Here is a 26922-nt window from a genome sequence, read left to right as displayed (position 1 = left end):
TATGTCTGTGCAAATGTAATAGTCATTTAATTTGAAAATGTGGTGTCTGTAATGGCAGTGCACGGCCACTCCCTCAATCCACAACACTCTACTTCCCTCTGTGCTATGCCATTCCACTTTGCACCACTCCACGCCACTCTATGGCCCTGTACCCCATTCTGTGCCACTCTAATCCACTCTTTGCCACTCCACCTGACTTTGTGCCACCCCACTCTGACATTCTTTTGCAGACCATGGCAGTCTACTACACTCTACCATTCCACTCTATGCCACTTCACTCTAGGCCACTCTATACCACTTTGCAACACTTCATGACATTCCACTCTGACACTCTTCTCCATTTCACTCCACTCTACAACACTCTAGGCTACTCTGCAACATTCCATTCTACAACACTCCACTCTGACATGTTGTGATACTCTAATCCACACTACTCCATACCACTCTACTCCACTATGCCACTTCACTCTAGGCAACTCTACTCCACTCTAAGACACTACACCCTAGGAAACTCTACTCCACTTTGCGACTCTACACCACTGTTCAATGTTCTACTCCACTCCACTATACTCCATGACACACTATGCCACTCCACTCTAGGCTACTCTACTAGACAAGTCACTCCATCCTACGTCCTTCCACTCTACGACACTACAACACTCTATGCCACTCTGCGCCACTGCACTCTAGATCACATTACTCCACTCTAAGCCACTCCAGTCTAGTCCACACTACGATACTCCACGGCACTCCACTCTGACACTCTGCTTCACTCTGCGCCCCTCCACTCTAGCCACTCCCTTCTATGACACTGTACTGCACTACACCATTTGACTCTATGCCACTCCACCCTACACTACTCTACACCACTCTACAACCCTCCTCTCTGCAACCCTTCAGAACACTCTATGAACCTACACTTCACTCTACAATGTTCAGCTGTATGCCATTACACTCTTTGCCACTACACTCCATTCCACAACATGCCACTCTGCGACCCACCACTCTACGACACTCTGACAGTCCATTCCACTCTGCATTACTTTACTCTGCAACACTCCACTCTGACACGCCAGTCTGTGCAACTCCACTCAATGACACTCTACTCCACTCTACACCAATCCATGACACTCCACTCTATGCTCCTCAGCTCTGCAACACTCTACATCACTCTGTTCTTCTGCTCTCTGTCTCCCCACTCTACTCCCTCCACTCAGTGCTACTCTGCTTCACTCCACTCTACTTTCCAACACTTCGTTCTTTGACACCCTGTCACCCTGCAAGACTGCACCATTCTACAACACTTTATTCTACAACACTCCACTCAGCAGCATACCACTCCACTCTCCACTCCCACTCTACAACACTCTTCTTCACTCTGTTCCTCCACTCTGCCTCTCCACTTGCTCTCCACTCTGCCACTTCCACTCAACGCCACTCTGCATCTCTCCACTTGACTCCAACGACACTCCACTCTTTGATACTCTACAACACTCTTTGACACTGCACCATTCTCTAGCACTCCACTCTACAAAACTTCACTCCATCACACCCCACTTTCCACCACTCCACTCTGTGCCATTCCACTCTAGGCTATTCCTCTCTACTCCCCTCCACTGTCTCTCCACTCAATGCCACTTAACATCACTCCACTGTACTCCATGACGTTCTTTGTGACTACAACTCTTAACACCACTCTCCTCTCCTCTACTCTACTCTACTAACTTTGAGCCATCCTGAAGAGCAGCCAATCTACTGTACAACATGGCCAGACAACATTGGCAAAGTTAGTAGCTCTTGTAGAGACAAGACCTATTGACTTTGCCGTTTTTTGTCGGTGCTTGCAGCTGACTCTGTCTAGACCCCGTTGGGTTGTAAAAGAATAGATTTTCTAAAGCAACTGGCTGCCAGGAGGGCGCAGCTTTACATAATGTTCTTACAGCTTCCTAGTCGCTGTTCATTCTGAGGGCATTATAGATCTGTGGGCCTGAAAACGCCTTCTCTCCTGGTACACTGAGAGCAACATGGCAAGCCTTGGCACCGCAGAGTTAATCTGTCTGTCATTTTTCTGGAGCGTACTGCCTTCCAATTTTGCAAACAATAAGGGCACTCCATTTATGCAGTCGGTTCTGCAACTGCTGGATTTAATCACAGCCCCATATAATGTCAGTTTAACGGTAATTACTGCAGTGGGGACATGCATCACTTCTTGTGTGGGGCGTAGCTGTGGGAGTAGACGCTGCAGCGGTGTTGCCTTGTAGATCCCGTCACAGCCCTAAGATATTAAAAGGAACTTCATTCGCCTCTGTTGGCAGCTGAACAGATGCCATGCCAAGATGATGCGTTCAGTGGTGATGGGTGGTGCTGAAGGCCGCTATAAGCTATGCTCTTTACACTACTGACTTGAGGGGGCAACACCTCTATTAAACGCATAACTCGCCCCCAAAATGAACTGTTGTTTAACTCACAACATTTATGCCACTAACAACTGTACTTAACAAAACAACATTAAATAATGACACGTATCCTAAGAAAAAAATTATACTGTATTTATAGTGATGTCATCAATGCTACCAATGGTAAAGGGTTATGCAGTGTCACCAGAGATGTCATTAATGTTCGTTTTATGGGCATGTGTCACATTGTGTATTTGGAGTCATGAGCCATCCAATTTGGTAGTGAGTTATAGTTTTTTTTTTGGTGGAGTGCAAGATATGGTTTGTGTAGCAGACCATAATTGGTGAATTTCATGTTTTTTATTTGGAACCATGTGGTTTTTTTTAGTGCATTTCTTAATTTTTTTTAGGTCTTGCCTACCGACAGTTTTTAGCTTTCTGTTCCGGAAACACTTCTTGTTGACCATACCAAAACTTATAGTAGGTTCATAGCCGCCCGCTGCTCACTGTTGGTTAGCGCTCTTGTCGCTCTTTCTTGCTTGTTTCATATTAGATTGCTTTCTTTCCTCCTTTTTTGTTTGTCCCTCCTCTGTAGTCCATTTCTTTGGTCGGATCACTTGTTTTCTTCCACTGCTCAGACTTAGGCATCTAGTTTTCTGTTTTTTAAGTACTTCATGAGTGCACGCGGTTTCTTTCATTCTCCCTCGTGCTTCATACTCCCTCCCACGCACTCTTTATTGCTTCCTCTTCCCCCTACTCTCAGCTTGTCAATTGTTTGTCCCAGCTGGGCTCAAATTGTTAAATGTTTCGAATAGGTACAGATTTGTATATTGAAATAACTGTCTGTAATGCAAGCTGAGCTCACTGCAATTTCTTGAAGCACTCGCCCTTTTAGTAAACGTTCTGAATTAATATATTCAGTTCTGAATAACTTAAAAGATGTACACTAACCTTGCATTAGTTGCAGATAATCCTCTTTCCACAGGCGAACGTTGATATTTTAGCTGGCCGCCAAATTGTTTGTGTTGCAGCGGTTGGACCTGGCCTACTTATCTATTGGACAAAATAAATATGGAAACTTGCTGGCCTTGACCTCAAACAATATGTTCAGACTTTAGGAATTCAATACTTTTTGTTCCTCTGTTTGGACACATTGGCCAGACCATACTTCCAGCATGCCACACATGTAACTGTCCAAGTACCATACCAGGGCTTCCATCCATCCTCTGGTGTGTGGATTTTAATGCTCACCAAGAGGTGCAAGCTGAACAGACAGTCCTTGAACTTTATTTCAAGCACTCCCCATCTCTGCTCCTAATGAAGACACCTTAGGGGCCTTGGTACTGCCCTTTAGTCTGTGCACAGCATTCAATGTACAACAGTAGCATATGCTGCAAGTAGAAAACTATTCTGCATAAGGGGGGGCCTTGTGCCTACCCACTTGTGTATAATTCTCTCCTGCATGTCATATTGGCAGTAAGGCCTTTACCTCCAAACCTGCCACCTGACCGAGGGCTAGCAAAGGCCAGCGGCCTGCTGAGTGGCCATGGAGGACAATTCTGCAAAAAACAACACCTGCTCTGCCTTGCCATATGGCTGATGAGAAATGTTTATCTTACCTGATGTTGGCGAATTGCATGGAGGGCTTGATTACAAACCAGTGCCTTGCCAAAGGAGACCAAACCGTCTACCTACACTCGTCACCTTTCCTAAGGTCGAAGAGATTTACAAAAATGAAAAATAAATGAATTAGGTGTGTGCTTGCCGTCAGATGCGCTGGTGCTGTCTTTACATTTCTAAAAATGGCACCAGAGCCACTGACTGGCGCCCTGGTCCTTTGTGGCCATGTGGCGGTCCACAGTAGACCAGGCAACTCACACCTGCCTATGAGCACTGTTGACAATTGTAAACTGGTCTCCCCACGCAGACTTAGTGTGCCACAGAGAAACTGGGCAGATCCAAGCTGCCTGAGTGTCATGTTCTCATTTTTAGGTTGAGCATAAGCATCCAGCCTTGTGTATACTTTTAGTATACTTCTTATGGGTTAAAGCGATTTAATTTGTTAGTTGCAGTGTCCTTTAAAAATTCTTGCTCGCTAGTGATCAGTTCTGCCTTTTTCTCCCTCCCATTTCTGTTTCAGAGCAGTGACCAACTACTGAGTTATTCCACTTTAGTTTCTTTATCTGTTGCTGTGACAGACTGCTTTTGTTATTTCTTTGGCGCTCCCCTTTCGCCGTGGGTATTTAAGGCTGGTAGCTGCCTGCGTTTTATTGCAGCATTCCATTCCTCCCATCTCTTCCCAAGTCACTGACATTTGTTTTGGCTTTACTCCAGTGCTGTCCTCGTTTACCTTTGGCTCCTAAAATAAGCTTATTTTACTAAAGAAACACCTGGTCGTTTAGCTCACTGCTCACGAAAGCCACAAAATGCCTATTCAGGTAGAATGTAGCTAAACCTTGAAGCAATGAGGTGAAACCTGCTTGGTCTTGCATCACATCACAAGTCCCTCTTTCCAGGGCTACTCCCTGCCAGCACTTACACACGGAATCGCTTATCTCCTTTATTAGGGCCATAAATCTTCTCATGCTGCTCTGCTGTTGAAGTGGGAGACAAGAATGCTTACAAGACTTTTCATTCTGTTAAAATAATAATAAGATACTTTTCCAGCCTCATTTTCCAATTTCTGTTCAGATTTCTGATATCAGTGGCTGCCAGTGACCACCAAAACATGTCAGGGAAAGGCAAAATTATGAGACTGGGTTGACCAATGTATGTGGCGAGAAAAGTCCAGTTCTAAAATTACAATGCCAATAGCTCTAACTCAAGAAAATGTGAGACCTATTGCATTGCAATTGCTTGTTTAAGAGGGTGCAGAGACAGTTGTAAGTAGTGACACAGAGGTTGGGGGGGGGGGGGGCAATATTGTCCAGACAGTGGAGGACCCAGCACACCTCTCAGCCATCACAGTGCCATTGTTTGAATTGTAAAGCCTGAGAAATACTGTGGGTCACAAAACAAGTCATCTAGTAGCTGCCCCACAATTCTTATTTTTTCTTCTGTTGTGTTACAGCCCTCACACCTTCCCCGTCCTTGGACAAGATGGAGGTGGAATCATACCTCTCAGAGTGGGGCAAAAGGAGGGGCTTTAAAAGCACATCCTCCTTTGCACAAATCTGGTGTGTGAAATTCCCTATTGCCCCTCCTGACCATTATTCAGAGGTGAAGTTAGAAAGAAACGTCTCGCCTAGCACTTTGACAAGGCAGGAGGCTAAAACCCCAAATATTCCCTCTCCCCTCGCAACCCAGTGGAGAGGACAAGCTTCACTAAGTCCTGCCTCTTCATTTTAGTTGCATTATACAAACAAGCATGGGCAAAGCTGGTAAGTTTCATCTTTGCAAGAGCTTTTGGCTTTGCCAATGTGTTTTAGCCATCTTGTACATCAGCATGGCTTCTGTTGAGCATTGCTAAACGTTAGTGACGTAGAGTGGAATGGTGAAGAGTGGAGTACAGTGTTGTGGCAGAGAGTGTCATATATTGGAGTGGCATAATGTGGAGTTGAATAGAGTGGCATACACTGGAGTAGCATAGAGTAGAGTAGACTGGTGCAGAGTGCATTTGCATAGAGAGTTGCAGAGTATAGTGGCATAAAGTGCAGTAGCATTGAATTCAGCATCGTACAATGCAACGCCACAGAGAGGAGTGGCGCAGAGTAAAGTGGCATAGACTGGTGCAGAGTGCAGTGGCGTAGAGTTGAGTGATGCAGCGGGTAGTTGTCCATAGTAGAGTAGAGTGACATAGAGTGCAGTGGCTCAGAGTGGTGCAGAGTAAAGTATAGTACCATAGAGTGCAGTGGCATTCAGTGGCATAGAGTTCAGTGGCGGGGAGTGCAGTGTTGCAGAGTAGACTGTCGGAGTGCAGCAATGTAGAGTGGAGTAGAGAGCAGTGGCTTAGAGCACAGTGATGCAGAGTAGAGAGAAGTGGCGTAGAATATAGTGACGTAGAGTGCAGTTGTGTAGAGTGCAGTGGTTAAGAGTAGATTGCAGTGGGGTAGGGTGCAGTGTTGTAGAGTAGCTTGTTTCAGAGTAGACTGAAATGGCATAGAGTACAGTGGGGCTTGGTAGAATGCAGTGGCATAGAGTGGCATAGAGTGAAAGTGTGATGCGTAGAGTAAAGTGGTATAGAGTGCAGCAGTGCAGAGTAGATTAGAGTGGCATACAGTGGATTGGTGTAGAGTGCAGGGGCATAGTGTTGAGTGTTATAGAGTAAAGTCATTGACATAGTATATTGCCATAGAATGCAGTGGTGTAGAGTGTGATGTTGCAGAGTGGCATAGGGTACAGTTGCGTGGAGTTGTGCGGAGTAGATTGGTGTGGCCTACACTGGAGTGGAGTTTGGTGCAGTGTTGTAGAGTAGAGTGGCGAAGAGTTCATCGGCATAGAGTAGAGTGGTACAGGTTAGAATAAAGGCTTAGCGTGACGTGGCATAGAGTGCAATGGTGTAGAGTATAGTGATGCAGAGTCAGTGGTATGGCGTGGTGTAAAGCAGAGTAGAGTGCATTGGGGTGGAGTGGTGCAGAGTAATGTAAAGTGGCACAGAGCAGAGTATGCATGGTATGGTAGTACATTGCCATTACAGACAAAACATATTAAATTGACACGACCATTATATTTGCATACATATACCGTTTTGGTAATACAACTATACAATGCACAAACAAAAATGTGTGGATATTGCATCACCTAGTGTAATGATCTGTTTTGATCCTATTAAAGTATTTGTTTCCTATACACTCAAGAAATAACATAAAAATCTGCTTTATTCTGAAATGCTTTCACAGTTCATTCACATGTTGTTGTGTGCTAGAAAAAACCTCTTTCCTACCCCTATATCCATCAAGATTGTCATATAAATCCTCTCAGTTTAAACTCAGAGACAGAAAAATAAACAAGCGCCCTTGTAATACAGCACCTAACATTTGACGCTGTCTTTGAATGCATAACAAATGTAACAAGATAAGAACAAGATTAAATGGCCTGTTTACAGAAAGTGGTTATGTGGAAGAATACAGTAAACATGATTTAGGTAACACAAGGGGCGAACTGAACCTGGAGAGCCTAAAGGAAATAACGCCAGCAAATGGAAAGTCAGAAAATGTGAGTTACAAACCACAAAGTCAGTGGTAATCAACAGGTGGAATACATTCTTGGGTCAACTGTTAGAAGTGGGGTCTCTAGTTGGTAGTGGTTTACAGCCTGTCCAAGTAGGGACCCTCGCACTAGTCAGGGTAAGGGAGTAACACAACTAAGATAACCCCAGCTCACCTCCTTGGTAACTTGGCACGAGCAGTCTGGCTTATCTCAGAGGCAATGTGTAAAGTATTTGTACACACACACATACACACACAATAACAGAGTGAAAACACTACAAAATGAATCCACACCAGTTTAGAAAAATAGCCAATATTTATCTGAGTAAAACAGGACAAAAACGACAAAAAAACAACATAAACAAGTCAAAATATCTCTTTTTAAAAGTTTAAGTAAGTCTTAGTCTATAGGAATCAATGGATTTACCTCTTTAGAACCAAGTACCTGGGATGCGTCAAAAACAAAGAAGACGCAGGCCACAGGGGAGATGAGGTGCCGGAAAAGCAAAGTGATGCGTCGGTTTGTTACTGCGGGGGGAGGTGATGTGTTGATTCTTAACTCTGAGGTGAGACGATGTGTCGGTTCCTTACTGGCAGGGGAGGTGATGTGTCCATTCTTTCCTCGCAGAAAAGGCAATGCATCAATTTCCGGATGGGCGGCCTCGGTTCCTTACTGTGGTGTGGGGTCGATTAAAAGTCTTCACCCAGGGACGTTGCATGGAAAATCCAGACACGCTGTGTTGATGGGACTACGGTGAAACAGGCTCTGCATCGATTCTGCATCTGGGAGACAGGTACTGCATCGATTCTCCAGCCGCGGGCCAGATGCGTTGGTTCTTCAGGCGCTGATTCGATTCTACAGGCGGTGCATCGATTCTTTATGTGCATCGATGCGTGGATTTTCTCCTTCAGATCACCACCTTGCACTTCCAAGGTCCCAGGGACTGGAGTTGGCACCACTTGGCAAGTTAGGACTCTCGGCAGAAGAGCCCAGGCACTGGCATATGAAGTCTTTGATGTCCCTGAGACTTCTTAACAGGAGGCAAGCTCTGTCCAAGCCCTTGGAGAACCTTTGGAAGGAGGATATAGAAAGCCAAGCCCGGTCCTTTCACTCCCAGGGCGACAAGGCAACAGGCAAAGTGGCAGTACCTCCTGCAACATCCAGCTCTTCTTCCTGGCAGAATTTCCTCAGTCCAGAAGGATTCTAATTATGTGGTGTCAGCGGTCCAGTACTTAAACCCATTTCTCCCTTTAAAGTAGGCAAACTTCAAAGAGAAGTCTTTGTAATGCACAAAACCCTGCCTCTCCCTGTTCTGGCCCCAGACACACTTCAGGGGGTTGGAGACTACTTTGTGTGAGGACAGGTACAGCTCTATTCAGGTGCAAGTGTCAGATCTTCCCATCACTCTAGCTCATAAAGAAGGGTCAGGATTTGCAGGACACACCTCAGCTCCCTTTGTCTGACTGTCTAGAGTGCATGCACAAACAGCCCACCTGCCATCCCGCCCCAGAAGTGGAATTTTAAAACTCTCAGTTCAAAAACCAACTTCACCAACAATCTATTTTTAAATTGTGAGTTCAGAGAGCCCAAACTCCAGATCTCGAACTGCTCCCAATAGGGAATTACACTTAAACGATATTTCTGACATCTACCTGTAGATTCCTCACCTTATGAATTTTCCCAGTGCATCAGCATTCAACAGAAATCTTTGGTGCCTGAATTCCGACCACAACATCGGGGGATGCTCTTCGTGCCAGAGTATGAAGCCAAAGGCACTTAAAGAGAGAGAGGTGCAGCTGTTCTTCGCTAAAGCAAAGAAGAAAAAGCAAGGCTCTCAAAGATCTAGAGGAGAGTCTTCAAGATACAGGCCTTGACAAAAGTCAGCTGTTGGAAGGTGGGTCATTAGTTGTGTGGCCTGCACAAGTAACGAGCCCGCATACGACCGCCACTGGGAACCAAACACCCCATTGTAGCGCTTGACTCTCATAGGGTAGCATTGCAGAGCAGTCCAAGGCTTACTCAAGGGAGGTGGTGTGGGCTAGTAATCCCCATTCACAAGCACGCAAGCATGACTCTTAATAAATGAATGTCCAGTCTGTGCTTTTTCTTTTGATAAAGCAAAAGTACATTTATTATTCACACACACTACTCAATACTATGCAACAATCTACAAATATATACAAAGTGATAGAATCACTCTGGGCAAACAGTATGTAATCTCTCAAGTCTCTTTAAGGGAGAATATAATCCAACAATCCACATGGCAAAACAATCCCAGTGCCCCCCTTGCGACATTTGAACATTTTGACAGTATTCAACACTACAGTGCAATGATGACACCTACACCTACATTTGTGATTAAATACTTTCATCTTGCCAAGAGATGACTGTCAGTATCATTATTCAAATTAGCATAATCAGGGAACATAAGAGACCAAATTCTAGCATTATAACCATCAGGATTACTTTTAGATTACTCCTACTTAACCATGAAATAACAGTAGAATACATAGGGCCATACCAACCTACACCTATGGTAGGCACCCTTGCACAACCAGGAACAAAAGTTCACTGAAGCTTGTGCTTCAAACGTCCATCCAACCCTTGAGGGGTTATCTCTCACATGTCCCACCCTACCTAGGGTGGGGACACCAACAGATGTTGGGGGGAGGCTGTGCTGCTCCTGCAGCTCCCCCTGTCTCCTAATACTCCATTGGTGGTGGCCCCCATCTCCCTGGGACCACCACAGGCATTTTGGGGGCTCAACCAGCAGCCCCCTGCCCCGCAAAGCATGCTGGGGCGGCTGCATTATTGATGAGCGGCTCTCTCGCTGTGCTGGGGAGAGCCGCTGGGCCCGTTTTCCTGTTTCTCCTTCTTGGGGGGTGCCGGTCCAACCCGAACACCCCCGCACCACAACAAGGCTCCCTCGTTGGAGGGCGGCCCAGGGAGCCCACCCCTGGCCGCCCCCGCCGGCTCCCCGCACGGCCTGCACCTCCGCGGGAGCCGGCTTGCTGCCTTAGAGTCTTCCCGCTCCAGCAGGCAGACTCAGAGATGCTGGCGGCCGTTCGGGGGGAGTGCAGCGGCACTCCCCCTTCCTCCCGGCATCTTTGGGGCCCCGGGATGGGGTCTGGGGCCCCTCCTCCTTACAACAGGGAGCGCAACGGCGCTCCCCAGAGTCGTCCTCTTCTCGGGGCCCCGGGATGGGGTCTGGGGCCCCTCTCCTCCTTAGTGGGGAGTGCGACGGCGCTCCCCCAGGCCCTCTTCTGTTCGGGGCCCCGGGATGGGGTCCGGGACCCCTTTGGCCACCTTCACGGGGAGCGCGACGGCGCTCCCCGACTTCTCTTCGGCTGGGGGTGCGAGACGGCGCACCCCAACTCCTGCCTCTTCTCGGGGCCCCGGGAAGAGGTCCGGAGCCCCATTTGAGCCATCTTCACGGGGAGCGCGACAGTGCTCCCTGACTTCCCTTCTGGTGGGGGGTGCGCGACGGCGACCCCCGCATTACTCCTTTCTTCGCGGGGAGCGCAACGGCGCTCCCCGGCTTGTCTTCGCTGCTGGGGGCCCCGGGATGGGGTCCGGGGTACCCTTTCCACAGCGGCAGGGGGTGCGCGACGGCACCCCTCCCTATTTAATGTCCAACACGGGACCAGGCTTCACGGGGCCCCGGGATGGGCTCCGGGGCCCCTTCCTCTTCTGCGAGGGGGAGTGCGACGGCACCCCCCTTGCTCCTCTTTCTCCTGGGCAGCCCCCAGGCCCTGGCCCACCCTGGGGGCACAGTCTCAAGCAGCTGCGGAGCTCCACAGCTGCTTTCCCAAAGGTCGCCATCCTTTGTCTGTGATATGTCGGGCCCCCAAGGGCTGATTTTCATCATTCTTGTCTCATTCTGCTCCTGGTGACAAGCCCTTGCCACCAGGAGCACTCTCCTTAGGCCCCCTGGCCTGGAAGGGTCCCAGATCATCAGGGAGCCAGTCCCACTGACTCCTGCGCCAATCTTTCCTCGGGGTTCCCAATTTTCCTTCTGGGCAGCGCGCTCTCCTTGTGCTAGCCCAGTCCTTCCCCCAACTAGTCCTCTGGGGGGGAAAGGGGGCCAGCTTGCCTGGCCCTGGCATTCGTCTCGCTGGCCTGGGATCCTTCAGGGGCAGAGTCCCTGCCCCAAGGGCAGTCAGGAGGTTCTTCCTTCCAGTTTTCCATGACGCCTGTCTGCAGTTCCAGTGTCCAGCAGTGAAGCAGAGCCAAGAGAGAGAGCTCTCCCCTGTGCATGACCTTTTAAGTGGGGGTGGAAGTGTCCAGCAGGTCTGCACCTCTGGCCTATCCAGATGTGCCACATCACTTCCTTTCCCCCGTCCCCTCCTTCTTGCACAGTCTTCTGGGATAGCTGAAGATGGCATCCTCCAGGAGTTAGTTGCCACATGTGCTCTGAAAGTCTCAGCCCCTCCTCCCTGACATTCCTCGCCGGGCTTCTCCAGCCTGCTCCTGGCACGGAATGACAGCTGGCTGATTGATGCTAGGCTCTGCTCCAGCAACTGGTCAGAGCAGTAATTGGCCCTAATCCTGAGCTGAGTCAGAGAAAGATGACATCCCTGGATGACCCATAAGTTGTACAACTATGCACTTGTAACCTATTGCATCATTCTTTTCTTACAGGTTACAGTATACTTTGGTGTGACTCTGGTCTCGGTGGACCCCAGAGAACTGGAGTTGCACCCTAGGCCCTCATTTCCCATTGACATTCAATGGAGTATCCCCCCAATGCAAATATCTTAAGCACCCTGACATTGGCATTGAACTGGGTGTCCCTACAGTGAAAAGACAGTAAGCACACTGACTCTCCCTCACATGTATACACCCCTCTCATGAGACCTACTCCAGGTCACCACCCACTCTGCATAGTTCCTCCTGCACCAGGACTACCTAAGCGCAGTTCTAGGGCTGCGCACACTAGGAATCCTCCTCCCACAGCCCTCACATGGGTGCACATCCATGCGCACACATGATCACATGTAACCTGCCCGGGGTCTCCTGCCTTGCTGCGCCACAGCAGCCTTTCCATAGCACGGCAACACCAGTGGTAAACCCGTGCAGTCCATTTTACCATGTGTTTATTGTGCGGGAGTCACCTCATAGGAGGCTTCCTCACAGTAAACAGTCAAAAACCAGGTGGTCAAAAATCGAAAAATCAGGGCAGACCTGATGGTCAGAACCGTCCTCTAACATCAGCTCATTCTCATAAGAAGGGGCATTGCCACAGTTCTCGGTATTGCTCGTCTCAAGATGTCAGCCTGAGGTTCTTGTCATCGGTGTCCAAGTCTCTGCACCGTTGAACTTGGGAGATAAACCCTACCCTTTTGCATCCGAAGTGGGAAGAGACATCACTGGCGCCGCCTTTGGTAGAGATCTGGGCGTCGCACGCAAGCGCTACAGTGCACTTCTCTACTGTTACTCCATCAGAGCAGGAGATTAAGGAGCGGGAGTCCGGTGTTGTCATTCAGTGGCTGTCAGGGAAGGTCCCGACACCTGCCCCAGCTTCACTGGTGCCACATCATACATCCTCAGCGTCATTTCATTCTTTATCGATGACGAAATTGGAGTCTAGTGTAAGGTCAAGAAAAAAGGCACTGCGATTCTTAGAAGTCTGGAGGACCATCAGGAGTTGGAGGAAGGAGAAATACCTTTGCATCCTCATGGTTATGAAGGGATTGAGGTGGCAAGTAGTCTAGACACTTCCCCGGAGTGGGTATTGCTATCTCCTGGAGGTATTTCACCTCCACAAGTAACTTTTTATCACAGTGTGATCAGGAAAGCTGCTGACCTTTTGGAGTTACCATTGCCACATCGGAACTAAAGTCCAACATATTGACTTAGGTTCTACACTCCTCATCTGATACATCATGACCTGTGCTCCCATTTAATGAGGGCTTGTCTGAGTCAGTTCTGAAATTGTGGCAAAAGCCTGTGTCTACTCCAGCTGTGTCCAAGGTCATCACAAGGAGATATAGGGCTGTACTGGGTGCCCCGCAATTCCTCAGCCAGCATCCGATACCTGAAAATCCGGTGATCCAGGATTCTTGTTCTGCTAAGCCGACTCCTGGCTCCTTCCCTACGAGTCCTGCAGATAAGGAGTCAAAATACATAGAACAGTGTGCAAAAAAGGTGTATTCCTCATGCAGCATGGCGTTAAAATATGTGAACCCTACATGTATTTTGGGCAGATACATCCATGTGCTGATGGACTCTGCTAAGGAGGTGGTTCCTAAGCGACCACAACATGTACAGGAGCATTTTAAATAGTTTTTGCAGGACATTCAGGCAGCGGCTAAGCAGGTCATTCAATCTGGCCTGGACTCTGCTGACTCTGTTGCCAGAGTTATGAGTGGCCAGCAGAAGGCATGTATGGTTAAGGGTATCGTCATTTCCCCATGATGTTCAGTCCACCTTAATGGATCTCCCTTTTGATGGGTCTAGACCATTTGGAGTGAGGCTGACTCAGCACTAGAGAGATTCAAGGAGAGTAAGGCCACAGCTAAGTCTCTGGGTCTCCAATCTCTCTCCTCGGCCTGTCCACCTCTCATAAGATTTAGGGGGTTTGGTCACCACTTCTCCTTTCGTGGGAGGCAGCAGTTCCAGGGGCAAAAATCTGCCAACCCCCTCTACAGGTCTTACAGAGGTTAGGGAGTCTTGGGCAACTTGGTGCCACCCAGCAACCTTTCTCCTCCTATTTATCTTTTGCTGGGAACCTGTCAGGAAAGCAGGCCTAGTTTTCTCCCCATTCAGCAGCGTGTGTTGCCCGTAGGGGAAGGTTGATTCCTTTTCTTCAAGAGAGGAAGTCAATAACATCAGACTCATGGGTGATGAGCATTGTAGGAAATGGGTATGCCCTTCCCTTTTGGGAGTTTCCCCCTCCCGTCCAGCCTTAGCATTATTTTTGTTCAGAGGATCACCTCTTGTTCCTTCAGCAGGAGGTACAAAATCTTCTGCTAAAGTGTGCAGTGGAGTTGGTTCTGGAGCAGGAAAGGGGCCAGGGATGTTATTCAAGATATTTCCTAATCCCCAGGAAAGATGGTCGTTTTGAGGCCCATCCTAGACCTGAGGATTTTGAATTAGTACCTCATGCAGGAGAAGTTCAAAATGCTTACCCTAGCTCAGGTGCTTCTGGTGCCGGACAAAATTGGATGGTTTCTATTGACTTGCAGGATGCATATTTTCACATCCCCAGTCTGCATTCGCACAGGAAGTATCTCCAGTTCATGGTAGAGTCGCAACACTACCAGTTTGCGGTCCTTCCTTTTGGTCTTCCGCACTGTGAGTCTTCACAAAGGTGATGGCAGTAGTTTCAGTGCATCTCCGAAGAGGGGAATATTGGTATTCTCTTACCTGGATGATTGGCTGCTCAAAGCCAAGTCTCCAGAGTTGGTGCTGCACCATTTGCAGGTGACAACCCAGTTGTTGTTCAACATGGGCTTTTCGTCTAACATGCCCAAACCTCACCTGGAGCCCTCTTAGAACCTTCTGCTCATAGGGGCAGTACTGGACACAATATTGAATCATGCCTTCCTCCCTCCACAGAGGATTCAGGACGTTCAGATTATGATTACAATGTTTCAGGATGGAGCTGTTGTTCCGGTCCTAAAGGTCCTAAGCCTGCTCAGTCTGTTTACTTCCTGTATTCTGCCACTCACCCATGCACGTCGGCACATGTGGGCTTTACTGTGGTGGCTCCGCAAGCAGTGGTTTGAGGACAAAGGAGATCTCAGGGAGTCCATAGCAGTCTCCAGAGACAGTGCTGCAGATCTTCGATGATGGAGTGTGAATGGCAACCTATTGCAAGGGAAGGCATTTTATTTTATATTTCTGGTGACCAAAGTCATAACGGATGCTTCCACGCTGGGGGGGAGCGCATCTGGGGGATCTGGAGAGGAAAGGTCTTTGGGTGTCCAGTGGAACAGATGTTTCACATCAATCTGTAGGAGTTACGGGCGATACATCGGGCTCTCAAGGCCTTCCTCCCTTCCATTTGCGGTCAGTTGGTTCAAGTCTTGACAGGCAACACTACTGCAATGTGGTACGTCAACAAACAGGGAGTGTGGTAGGGTTGTATCTTCTCTGCAGAGAGGTTCTACGACTCTGGTCCTGAACTCAGGACAATTGGATTTCCACAGTATCAAACCATTTGGCCAGAATTCCCAGCATACATGCGGAGCGTCTCAGCTGGCACTTTTTAGCCGACCACGAGGTGGTTGTTCACATCTTCAGTTATGGGGGACGCCTCAGATAGACCTGTTTGACACTCACGAGAACGGGCACTGCCCTTTGTTCTGCAGCCTCCAGTATCCGATGCAGGGACTGTTTCAGTTTCTGGGGTAACCAGCTACTTTACATATTTTCTCCCATACTCTTGATTCCTCAGTTACTGAGGAAGATTTGCCAAGACCGGGCCCAGGTTATATTTATAGCTCCAGATTGTCTAAGAAGGAAGAGGTACACAGACCTCCTTCACCTCTCGCTGTTCTCTCTGCTCCGTCTCCCCCAAAGGGCAGGCCTCCTCTCGCAGTTACAGGGGCAGGTTCTACACCCCCACTCCCAGAGCCTACACCTGCATGCCTGGAGGTTGAATGGGACAATCTGAATACTTTTTCTCTCCCCCCAGAAGTGGTGGATGTTATATTATCGGCCAGGCAACACTCCACCAAAACTGTCTATGCTGGTTAATGGGCCAAGTTTGTTAAATGGTGTGAGGAGAGGCACGTTGATCCTTTGAAAGGCCATTTGTCCAGTGTTTTACAGTTTTCTCTCTCCTTGGCACAACAAGGTTGCGCAATTGCGATAGTGAAGAGCTATTTGTCTGCACTGTCAGCATTTATTTGTTTATCTGACCAACCCTCTTTATTTTTGCCCCCTATAGTGTTAAGATTTCTTAAGGGTTTGACTAATAAGTTTCCTCTCACTCCATTTATAATGGCTCAGTGGGATTCAAATTTAGTTTTGACGTTCCTGATGGGTACACCATTTGAATCATTGCATAGTTGCCCATTGAGGCTCCTTACGTTTAAAACCATTTTTCTCATAGCAGTCACTTCGGCTAGGCGTGTACCACTTTCCATGCTAACAAGGTGGTTTTGAGAACCAGGGCGGCTTTCCTGCTAAAGGTGGTGACACCTTTTCATTTAGGGTAGTCCATCACCCTTCCGTCCTTTTACCCTCCTCCCCATCCCTCTGAGGAGGAGGAAAGGCTGCACTGTCTGGATCTACAGAGAGTTCTCAGTTCCTATTTGGACTGGACGAGAGAGTTCAGGACAGACAATCAGCTCTTCGTTGGCAAGATGAAGGGCAAAGCCGTTCACAAAAGAACGCTATCAAGGTGGGTCACTCTTTGCATTAAGATATGGTATGCACTGGCAAAAAAAGATCCCCCAGAGGGCATTAGAGCTCATTCTGCCAGAGCCAAGTCTACTACTTCTGCTTTGGCTAGAGGTGTACCTGTTGTGGATATTTGCAAAGCAGCAAATTGGACTCCCTTCCACACTTTTGCAAAGCATTACTATTTGGCCTCAGAAGTGAGAAGGGACGGGCATGTTGCCTGTTCAGAGCTGCAGGATTTCTTGGTATAGTCAGATAGGCACCCACCTCCGAGTGCAGGACTGCTTTGGGATTCTATTCAAAAGGTGACAAATATGGGAGTACATGCAGAGAAATGGAATCAAGAGTGGTAATTTTATTTGGAAAGTAAACAGTGTAGCCAAAATAATGTGCAACTTGAAAAAAGTTTGCTTTCAAAATAAGAAGTACCCATAATCAGTATTTGCACCTTGAAAAACACAAACAGAATTTGCACAGTTTTGGTAAATTATTGTGGAATTTCTGGGACAACTTTAAATAAATGTGTTAGATGGACGGCATTATTTAGAAGCAAATAGTGAAGAAACAGTGTATAATTATCAATGGCAACATGTAAAAATGTAAAATAGGGTCAATAGTTTTAGGGAATGTTACAAAAGTGCAATTGAACGTCTGCGACCTTCCAGGGGCACAGATGTATGAATTTCCAGAATTCTAAAGAGTTTACAGTAGTAGGCCTGGAAACATGTGACAGTCACAGGTTTCCAGACTTAATAGCAATTGTTTATTAACTTGCAACACTTCCATATTTGCTTGCATGAAAACGCAAGATCAAATTAATTTTTTTAACTTGTATTGCTTGTTTCTTCAGGGGAGTAATATCTTTCCCCCAATAGCTTTTCCCTACCTACCCAACTTTTTTTTATGTTTCATCTGCTTGCGACATCTCTTGCCACTCCTATTCCTTTGCTTTTTATTGGTTATTGCGTGTGATTTCCTGTCTCCCTTTAACTTCCCTCTTCTGTTTGTGTTTTCTGTGGAGCATGGACCAAGTACGTCTTATTTTTGAAGACTTCATCTGCTGCTTAGTTGCTGGTACTCTTTTTCTCTTTTAAACGACCCGTATTATCCTTCTGTTCACCATTGTTTCATTCTCCTCTCTCTGTACAGAAAAGCATGAGCTTTGACCATGACCTCCTTTTTGACACTTTTAGTTGTTTCACTATTGTAGTCAATCCCTTATTGTAGTCCGTTTCTGTCAGTATGCAGTTTTATATAGCGCAAACTTGAATCAAAGGTATTGGAGTGCTTTACATGAACATCAGTTACATTACACTTACAGTTACAGTTTATTTCTTTTTAAAGATGAAAATGATTTGCCCATAATCACAGAATGTTGAGCGTTTGCCGAGACACAAACCTGGTTCCTCAGTTCCATAGTCGGCAGCTCTGGCCATTACGTCACATCCTCTCCCAATGTTATGTGGTTTGGGCTGCAATTGACAGTCCGTGGCTCTTGTTTAAGGAACTGGCCATCTGAGGCCTTGGCTCTAATGGTCTGGTTCTTCTAAGTAAGGTACACAAGGCTGCCGCTGGTAACATTAATAGCGCTGCAACAGTTTCCACCACATTCGTCAGTAATGTTCTAAATCTGGCCTTTAGACAAGTGTGTGTGTGTGTGCGTGTGTGTGCCCCTCTCTCTACATATGTATGTAAATAAACATATATATCTATGTACATATATATGTATGTGTGTGTGTATATATATATATATATATATATATTCATTTCCTTCAAACGTAGTCCTCCTTCTGGACCGTCAGTATGGCGGCACAGCACAGAAGAGTCCACAGCCTATCGCTCCTAGGTGAAGAAAGTCTTTATTAGCGAAGTGCCAGATTCTTCAAAAAAGTGTAAACAATAGTAAAAATAAAACGGCCTACGTGTTTCTGCTACATGCCTTCAACTGGGCCTCACAACCAATAGAATTGGGCACCCTTTATCATTCAAGCCTTCTTCCATTTTGTTGGCCCTCGAGCACTAGACCGGACAACTCAATTTTATCTCTTTGGGTAGGTATGGCATCAATTTTTCCAAACACTTTTTCTTGATCCAAGCACCTCAAATATTGTCAAACTAAATTTCAAAATGAATCATAATTATATATTCCGCCTTATTTGTTTCATCAGATGATTCAGCATAACCCATAATTTAGATATGCATATTATACCTTACAACAATTTGTTCTTCATCATTCAGTCCTATCATTCATTCCTTATTCCATTTCATTAATCCTCAAGCACTAGTTCTGTTACTTAATTCTTCCTGTTAGGGTGAATATGAAATCCATTTTCCAGACTTCATTAATCACTAAATGTCGCACAATAGAAATTAGTTAAATTTTGATATAGGTCATAAATCAGTATTGCACTTCATACATATCATTTAATCCCAATTAGTGATAAGCATAAGAGCTGGATATCCTTATTCCGACCGTGTTCCACTCAACAATGCTAATGAGTCCTTTTAATCTGACTCATGACAAAGTAAAGATACATACAGTGCATAAACATGAAATCTGTGTCACACGTTAATCAACATATAAAGACTATTTATTGTCTCAAAAACTGGTCTGGAATCCCCTGGTGATAGTCACTAGATGTAAATATCATCTCACAGTTCTAATATCTCATATGCTCTCCTCTGCAGCTACCCTTACTAAAAATAGCTATAAGCAGCAATACATTGGAATCCCTAGTGGATCCATTGGTCAATGAAAAGTACACATACATTTTATAATACAATGTCATTGGCATCCTTATCTTTCTAGATACATTCCCTCCTCATTATATCTAGTATTTTCCCTTTTTGGGGATTTATACGCACCTATCCTTTCTCAAAGTGCACAATGCATAGTTATAAGCAGCAATACATGGGAGCCCCTTATGGACCCATTGGTCAATAGGAAGTGCACATGCATGTTGTAACAAGGTAATGTTGGCATTCTCATCTATCTACATATGCTTCCACCTTAATGTATTAGGCAGCAGCCCATCCAGGGCACATAATGGATCTTTATGAACTCAAACAATGAAGGATCTTCCATGGGTATATGACTCAAGTTTAAAGTGCAAATGAGCAACCAAAGTGCCAAGATGCTACCTATGTCATTGCTTCTTAAATGTGACTATTGTCTCACGAATTCAGTATCTCATACCTCAGGAGATCTATATACCCCTCCCCGTTGGTAAAGTGCAAAGTGCATGATTGTAAGCCGCAATATATGGAGACCCCTTGTGGATCCATTAGGTACTGGAGGTTGCACATGCATGTTGTGCCACATCATTACTAACATTCTCATCTTACCGCAATACCCTCTCCTTAACATAATGGGGAGCTCCCCTCCCCAGTGCAAAGTGGATCTTTATGGGCCCAAACAATGGAGGAACTTTCTTAGCATATGATTCTAATTTAAAGTGCATGTGTACATAAATGTACGTAGGTGCTAAATGAGTCATCTTCGTTATATATAAAAATAGACCGTGAAGAAATTGGTCTGGACTTGTTCCTTTGGGCTATGTCTGGGTGCTTAAAATGGCAATCTACATCTTCCGTACCTGTGCATCTCCGTCTCTTTAATACCATCACACTGGTTGCTGCCAGTCTTTTGTGGGATGTGGGCTTACAAATGACTAGTCTGGCTGATCTCACAGCTCAGGTACGGCTGTGCTCATGTGGCCCTTGCATCTGGTTTGCCTCTGCCTCTGATATCATCACAATATCTGTGGCAGTTTTTCATGCTCATGTCTGTGTAAAACAAGCATTGGCAAGACCTATTGGCATTCATTGTTTAAGACATTGTAGAGCAGCCTGTGCTGCTGTGCAGCATGTCTTAAAGTTAACAAAAAATTGCTATGATGTGGTCTGCACTGTCCACGTCATAATGCTTTGTTTTTTTTTATTTTAAAACCATGTTGCTCAGCACAGTGCTCGCTGATGACGGCCAAATAGCCAGAAACACGTGTCCGAAGATACGGCACTCGCCGCACCAACTTATGGTGAAAAACTTTCAAAATTCTATTCAAATTCGTGCTAATGACTGCATTTACCATGATGCCTTGTGGTCACAAATGCTGGAATGGAAGACAGGGTGCTCCCCACTTTGACATGTTGCTCAGCAGCTTGCGCTGCTGTGCATCATCTTTAAAAATACATTGACAACACCTCTAGGCCCCGCATAGGCAAAATGTATTTCCTTTGCCAATGCTTGTTTTTGGAAGGCAGGCTCCCTTCCCACCCTTGAATAATTTTTTAAACATGTGTATTTGTGGGTGGGCACAAACTCACAGGGCATTCCACTCCTTGCAAAATCACTTTTGGCTGATGACCAGCTCCTGTGAGTGGATTTGCTAACAAAAATCGTCATACAGGTAAATAATCCTTTTATGATTTCAAAACCAATCTTTGGGCATACATTCCAAATTTCCATTCGTAAATAGCCCATATCATTTTCACTCTGACAAGTTTTGACATAGTTTAACTCTTTGTAAAAGTTAAATATCTAATCATTGATGTAACGTTTGTTATATGCTCTCAGTAATGGCTAACAAAGGAACTGAGGTGCAGTGAGATTAAATGACCTGCGGAAGATTTACGCACTGTGGTCACGTAGAGAAATTAAGACTTTGGGTGATTTCATTGATCTTCAGCTGGAAAATTATTCACTGGGCCGCAAGTAGAATCTGGGTTTATTTATAGTTACATCCTGTGAGACTGGGTGAATGTTGAAAAGGGAATTCGCCAGAGCTATTCACAAGTGGCTTGGTCAAAATCAAAATTAAGAAAGGGAGCAATTGCAAAGTTAGAGCAATGATAAACCTGAACTCCGCTGCATTGGGAACTCTGGCATAATGAAAGTGCTGGCATATTCAGAGTCGTAGCTTCATCAGAAAACAATCTTAGACAGAGCCCATGGATAATCGGAGCCTTGGAATTTTTAACTATTTTTTATATGAATACAGCAGGTCCTTTTCACAGTCCGGTATAATCAGAAAGGTGGCATAAAGAGAGCCTTGCTACAATGCATACCTAACTTAATAGAGGCCCTAGCATGATCAGAGAGGGTGTTATTAAAGCTGTCATATTTTGGGAAAACAGCTGTAACCTGTCACCACATTGCATGGCATCAAGTAGGACAAGGTGATTTTTATGCAGGACATGTGCATTTCTAAAGCCTCTTATGCCTTGGGCAAGTAGATGTGCTATACATTTCTACACCTGTGCTGTCTGTTTACTTGATGGTCCGTCTGTAGATTTGTGGTCTTCTCCTTGTTTCTATGTTTGCCTACAGACCACTTAGCTGCCCAATGTTGAAACAACTATTATGTAGCATGCCAGTTCTTATAGTAGGTTTTGGTTAGCCCATTGACATTATAGGTAGCTATTCTTCTCAGTCTTATTTGCTTACATAAATCATCCCTCATCAGTCAGCCATTCTGACTTTTTGTCTAAGCTGATCAGCATCAGTAGCATTTTTTTTTCTTTTTGCCGATGCTGCTCAGCATGAATAACAATCATTGGCAAAAGCCAAAAGGCCAGCTAATTCTGCCTTTCTTTTCCTCTATTTTAAGCTTTGTGTTGCATGGTGTAGGTTAAGTGGGAATATTTACTGGTTGAGTCTCTACTGTGGTACCTCAGAATGCTGTCTGCTCCGGGACCAGTCCTTTGTTGTTTGTGTTAAGTGATATGGGGATGCAACTTTTTTTGGCAGGCAGTCATTTGTCCTTCTTCGGATCAGCTCTCCCACTTTATAATGGCCTCGCTGGGACTCAGCCATGTCACTCTGTCCTGCAATTTTCTCCCCTGATGAATGGCAGTTTGCAAGTTCTATCGGTTCAGCACTTTTCTGCAGCTTTCCAAGGTTCTGCACCCTCAGCTGCCTGAAGGTCTTGCTCAGCTTCTTCTCAGTGTTTGTTTCTTCTGGATTCTAATGACATCCTGTTTTATATCCTCCCTGAATTTATAGGAGGAAGTTGATTCTTTTTCACTATTCGCCATTGCTTTTTAGGGTCTGGGATTCGTTGTTAGATGGATAAGATGCTTTTGATTCCAAGCATAATCTAGATTTCTATGGATTTTGTCGTCCGCCACTCTTGTGACTTTATCTGGGGAGTGACATGAAACTTGTAAGCTAAGAAATATTGGAGGTTCCTAAAGCACTCCCGAATCTGCCCTCTTTTATTCCTAGTCTACCTTTGCACCTTACTTTGTATGTTCAAAGCTAGGTGGTCTTAATGGCTCCCATTTGCGGTGGCCTGCATTTGCATCTCAGTGATTCCTGCGCAGATTTAACCGAAAAGTGTTTTCTGGCAAGTATTTGCAATTCTCTGATTGCTGCCTTAGCTGGCTACTATCTTAGTTTTCTTATTATTATTTTATCGCTATGGATTCAGTTTATTACAGCTTGGTTTTTGGATTAAAAAGATAGCTTTACTTCGAATCTTAAGTATATACCTCGTGTAATACTGTGATGTACAGAAAAATAGGAAGAACATGGTACATCCTGTACAGCTTTTTACCACATATTTTATTTTTGTTTGACACTAGCATTTGCTGATTGTAACCAGTCACAGAATTTCAGTGATCTGATAGAGAATTACTTCATGCCTCCCTTCTTTGGTAATGGCAGAGATGCGCATATGCGGATTACCACACGTTCCTTTCAGTACCACTATGCTTCAAATGTTTGGAAGGAAAATGAAGGCCTGATGTTTCTCTACACGAACAAGTAGGTAGATACCACTGGTAATCAGCCCTAGAGCCACTGTCCTTCAAGTTAGAACATTCTCTTTGTCAGTGTTTGTGAGCTAAATTTGCAGCATTATACCGGGGTGCAAGCAAAAGCGTACGAGCTCTATCACAAAAATGGACAGTTCAATAGAAAATTACAGATGTTGTTTGATTGCTATATTAGTGTGGTTACAGAAGGACTGCCACATGAAGTAGGCATACAAATTTGGAAGAACACACAGTCCACCAGAGATCAGCACAAATGATAGACCGGCCAGTAAAAGCATGTACTAATCCAGAAAATTGGAAGAACACACAGTCCACCAGAGTTCAGCACAAATGATAGACTGGCCATTAAAAGCATGTACTAATCCAGAAAATTGGTGGCTAAGTCGACTAATGCATCGCCTGCAAGGATTGTGTTTAATCACTTGGTCACAATAGATGGGTGTTATTTGTGAATGGTTCCAAGAGACCCCTTTGGAAGTGAACGTGCACTCTTGAAATGAATCTGTTATTTTTAGTAGCAGCTTCTGGTGTTGTGTTCCTTAGCTTTATTTATACCAGTCTAAACAGTGAGATCTTAATAGAGCAACTCCATTTGGAATATATTGAATGTTTTATTGACCTGTATTTTCAATAACCCATCTGTCACTGTCCTGCAGCACAAGATTTTGTGAGTTAGTAAGGCATCTATGGCTACGATGTTGGGATGAGAAATTGGACTAAAAGTAATTTCTTCTGCATATCGCTTCTACCTACAGGAACCGGTGATATTGTTGCTATCATGATCACGGAAGCGAAGGGCAAGGAAATCATGAGCTACGTAGAAAGGAACATCTCTGTGCTCATGGCCATTGCTGTCGGCGCACGAAGCACCTCCAGCAAGACCTTCAGCCGAGGCTCCTTGGTGTTTGTCTCCATCTCCTTCATTGTGCTGATGATCATCTCCTCTGCATGGCTTATTTTCTACTTCATCCAGAAGATTAGATATACAAGTGCCCGGGACCGCAACCAGGTGAGAAGATAAGTCTTGTGCCAGTTTCCCTGAAGCCTACTGTCTCTCTCTCTAGATTGTCAGGTGTGTAGAATCTCATTCAGACAGAAAAAAGTCCGAATTGGTCAAACCTACAGAGCAACAGTCTGGGGGCAAACTTATGCAAATCTGCTGATTCACTGCAGTGTAAACTGATTCTTATTTTGCCCAGATTTGAATATGTTTCAGTACTATTTGATATGTTTTTGCCACAAAGCCATTCCTTGCTTACTCACCTTGGCTGAAACAAACCTGGGAGTATTTTGCAGAATGCTGTTAGTATTTCCCATTTTGGATTTTGGAGAAACAAATTCAACCACCGTACTGAAGGTACTTATTCAGGAGTGCATGTCGGTGTTTGCTTTAGCCTTATTTAAAGAATTTCTTTAAGGCTATATATATATTTGATGCTTCGATGCCCTGCGTTTATATTTGAATGCGTTCCGTATTTTTGGGTGGACCTTGAAGCAGACGTTCCGTTCCGTGTACGCTTGGGTTGCAGGTGCAGCTAAGTGATGACCGCTGAGTTGAGCAAAACGTTGAGTCAAAGGTCGGCTTATACTGCCTTTTGCAGGGAATCCCCCATTGCTTAATGCTCCTTTGCATGTTGCATGTAGCGACTGTTCTTGAATTGAATGTTCCTTTCAGTTATACAGAAAGGAGATAAAGCCGTATAAAGGCTTTTGTAAATGCTCTGAGTGTCTCGGATTCTAATTAGTGATCAGTGATTCTCCACATTCCATCATTAGCATTTGAGCAACTTTCCAGTTCACGATTATGTAAGACACTTCTCATGTGACTCTTTGTCATTGTGTTTAAAGATGAAGTTCTCCCACAGTGGTCCTCGGCACTGGACATAATACCAAAATGTTACATTCAGAGTTGCACAGAATAACCCACAAGTTGCCTCAGAATTGGAAACAGTGTACTAAGTAAAGCCTTCTCTGCTGGGTACAATGCCCTGCACGTACTGTTAGGTTATACGTGCACTTGTATAGCACGTTCCCATCCTTTGCGTGGTACAGAAACATGTTTAAAACTTGCACCCTTTACGATCCGGAGAATTCTCTTTGGCCAGTGTTAAAGTGAACTGTTGGTTGTGTTTTATAGCGCAAGATCGTGTGCAGGATAGCAGTGTGGCCTGCTGCAGTCAGCAGTGTGCATTGCTTGTCTCTTTGCGAAGATGAGCCCTTTCTTGAGGCTGCTGGAATGGGGCCGCATGGGAGAGGCAGCCAGATGAGAGAGAATTCACCAGGGTGTAAAGGTAAACTGTGGTCTCAAAGCAGGATCTCCGTTGCAGAACTCTGAGATAACAAAAAGGCTCTGGGAGAACAAATCTGTACCCCAGGGGTACAGTCTGGCCAGAAGGAGCACTGGGCTCGAAGCCAGACCTGGGAAGGCCAATGAAGTAGGGAGTGCAGGAAAGGGAGCCGGGGCAGAATGGAGATGTACTGTCCTTGGTCTTTGCTTTAAATTTTAGAATGAAGCTCGGTCTTTTGGTAAAAGAAATGAATAATCGTGTATGTGAAGGTGCCCAAGTCCAGGAGAACCTCAAAGGGGGGCTCAGGGGTGGAGAATATGAAGAGTACGAAGTGTTAAAACAGCCTGCCACTCATTATATCCTATTATGAGCTAATTATTGATCACCACTGGTAAAGTGCACAGCCACCATTGCGATGCTGGTTGTGACCAGCAGTCTTGCTTTAGAGGCGATTCCCATTGTATGACTTGCCCGTCGGCCAGAGGTGATACTTGCTGCTCAGCAGCTTCTGAATTCATGACGAGCTGTGACCCTGGCCCCAAAGCTGCAAGAGTACCACTTAGCTCAGAGCTCATACTTTATTAGGGAGCCCCTGCTTTGTATCTATATATTGTTGTCCTGGGTAAAGAACCAGCTGCTACTGCAGTGATGTTAGGATGCAGTCTGACACTAGACACAATATTTAGTTAGATGTTAGGGTGTGGAATGCCACTAAAAGACAGTTGCTGATGGTTTAGGTCACAGTCTATCAGGCAGGTCAGCTGTCTGGTTTCAAGGGCATATTGGGGACATGCTGAAAGCTTACATGCTTACCTAGGTCTGCATTCTGCCCCTTGCCTACCATTGACTTTTTGTTTTGTACCTCACATATGCTTGCTTTTATTTGTTTAAGGCCGTCCAGCATGACTTTGTCCCTCCTGTGGAACTTAGCTTCATTACCACCTCTCTGAAAAGCTCTTTGT

The 26922-nt window shown here is 45.5% G+C and overlaps 1 protein-coding gene across 6 annotated transcripts in view; it reads left to right on the top strand.

The window, feature by feature from the left end:
- RNF130 (ring finger protein 130) overlaps positions 1-26922 on the top strand; it is a 515862-nt gene that overhangs the window by 193671 nt on the left and 295269 nt on the right. For all 6 annotated transcript variants that reach the window (XM_069199516.1, XM_069199514.1, XM_069199517.1 and 3 more), the window contains exon 3: positions 24428-24681. In XM_069199516.1, the coding sequence (XP_069055617.1) occupies positions 24428-24681 (254 nt within the window). The remainder of the gene's footprint in view (positions 1-24427; positions 24682-26922) is intronic.

Source organism: Pleurodeles waltl, chromosome 7 (assembly GCF_031143425.1).
Source record: "Pleurodeles waltl isolate 20211129_DDA chromosome 7, aPleWal1.hap1.20221129, whole genome shotgun sequence".
NCBI lineage: Eukaryota > Metazoa > Chordata > Amphibia > Caudata > Salamandridae > Pleurodeles > Pleurodeles waltl.
The sequence above is the reverse complement of the archived record's forward strand: the minus strand, read 5'-3'. Positions and strand labels throughout refer to the sequence as shown.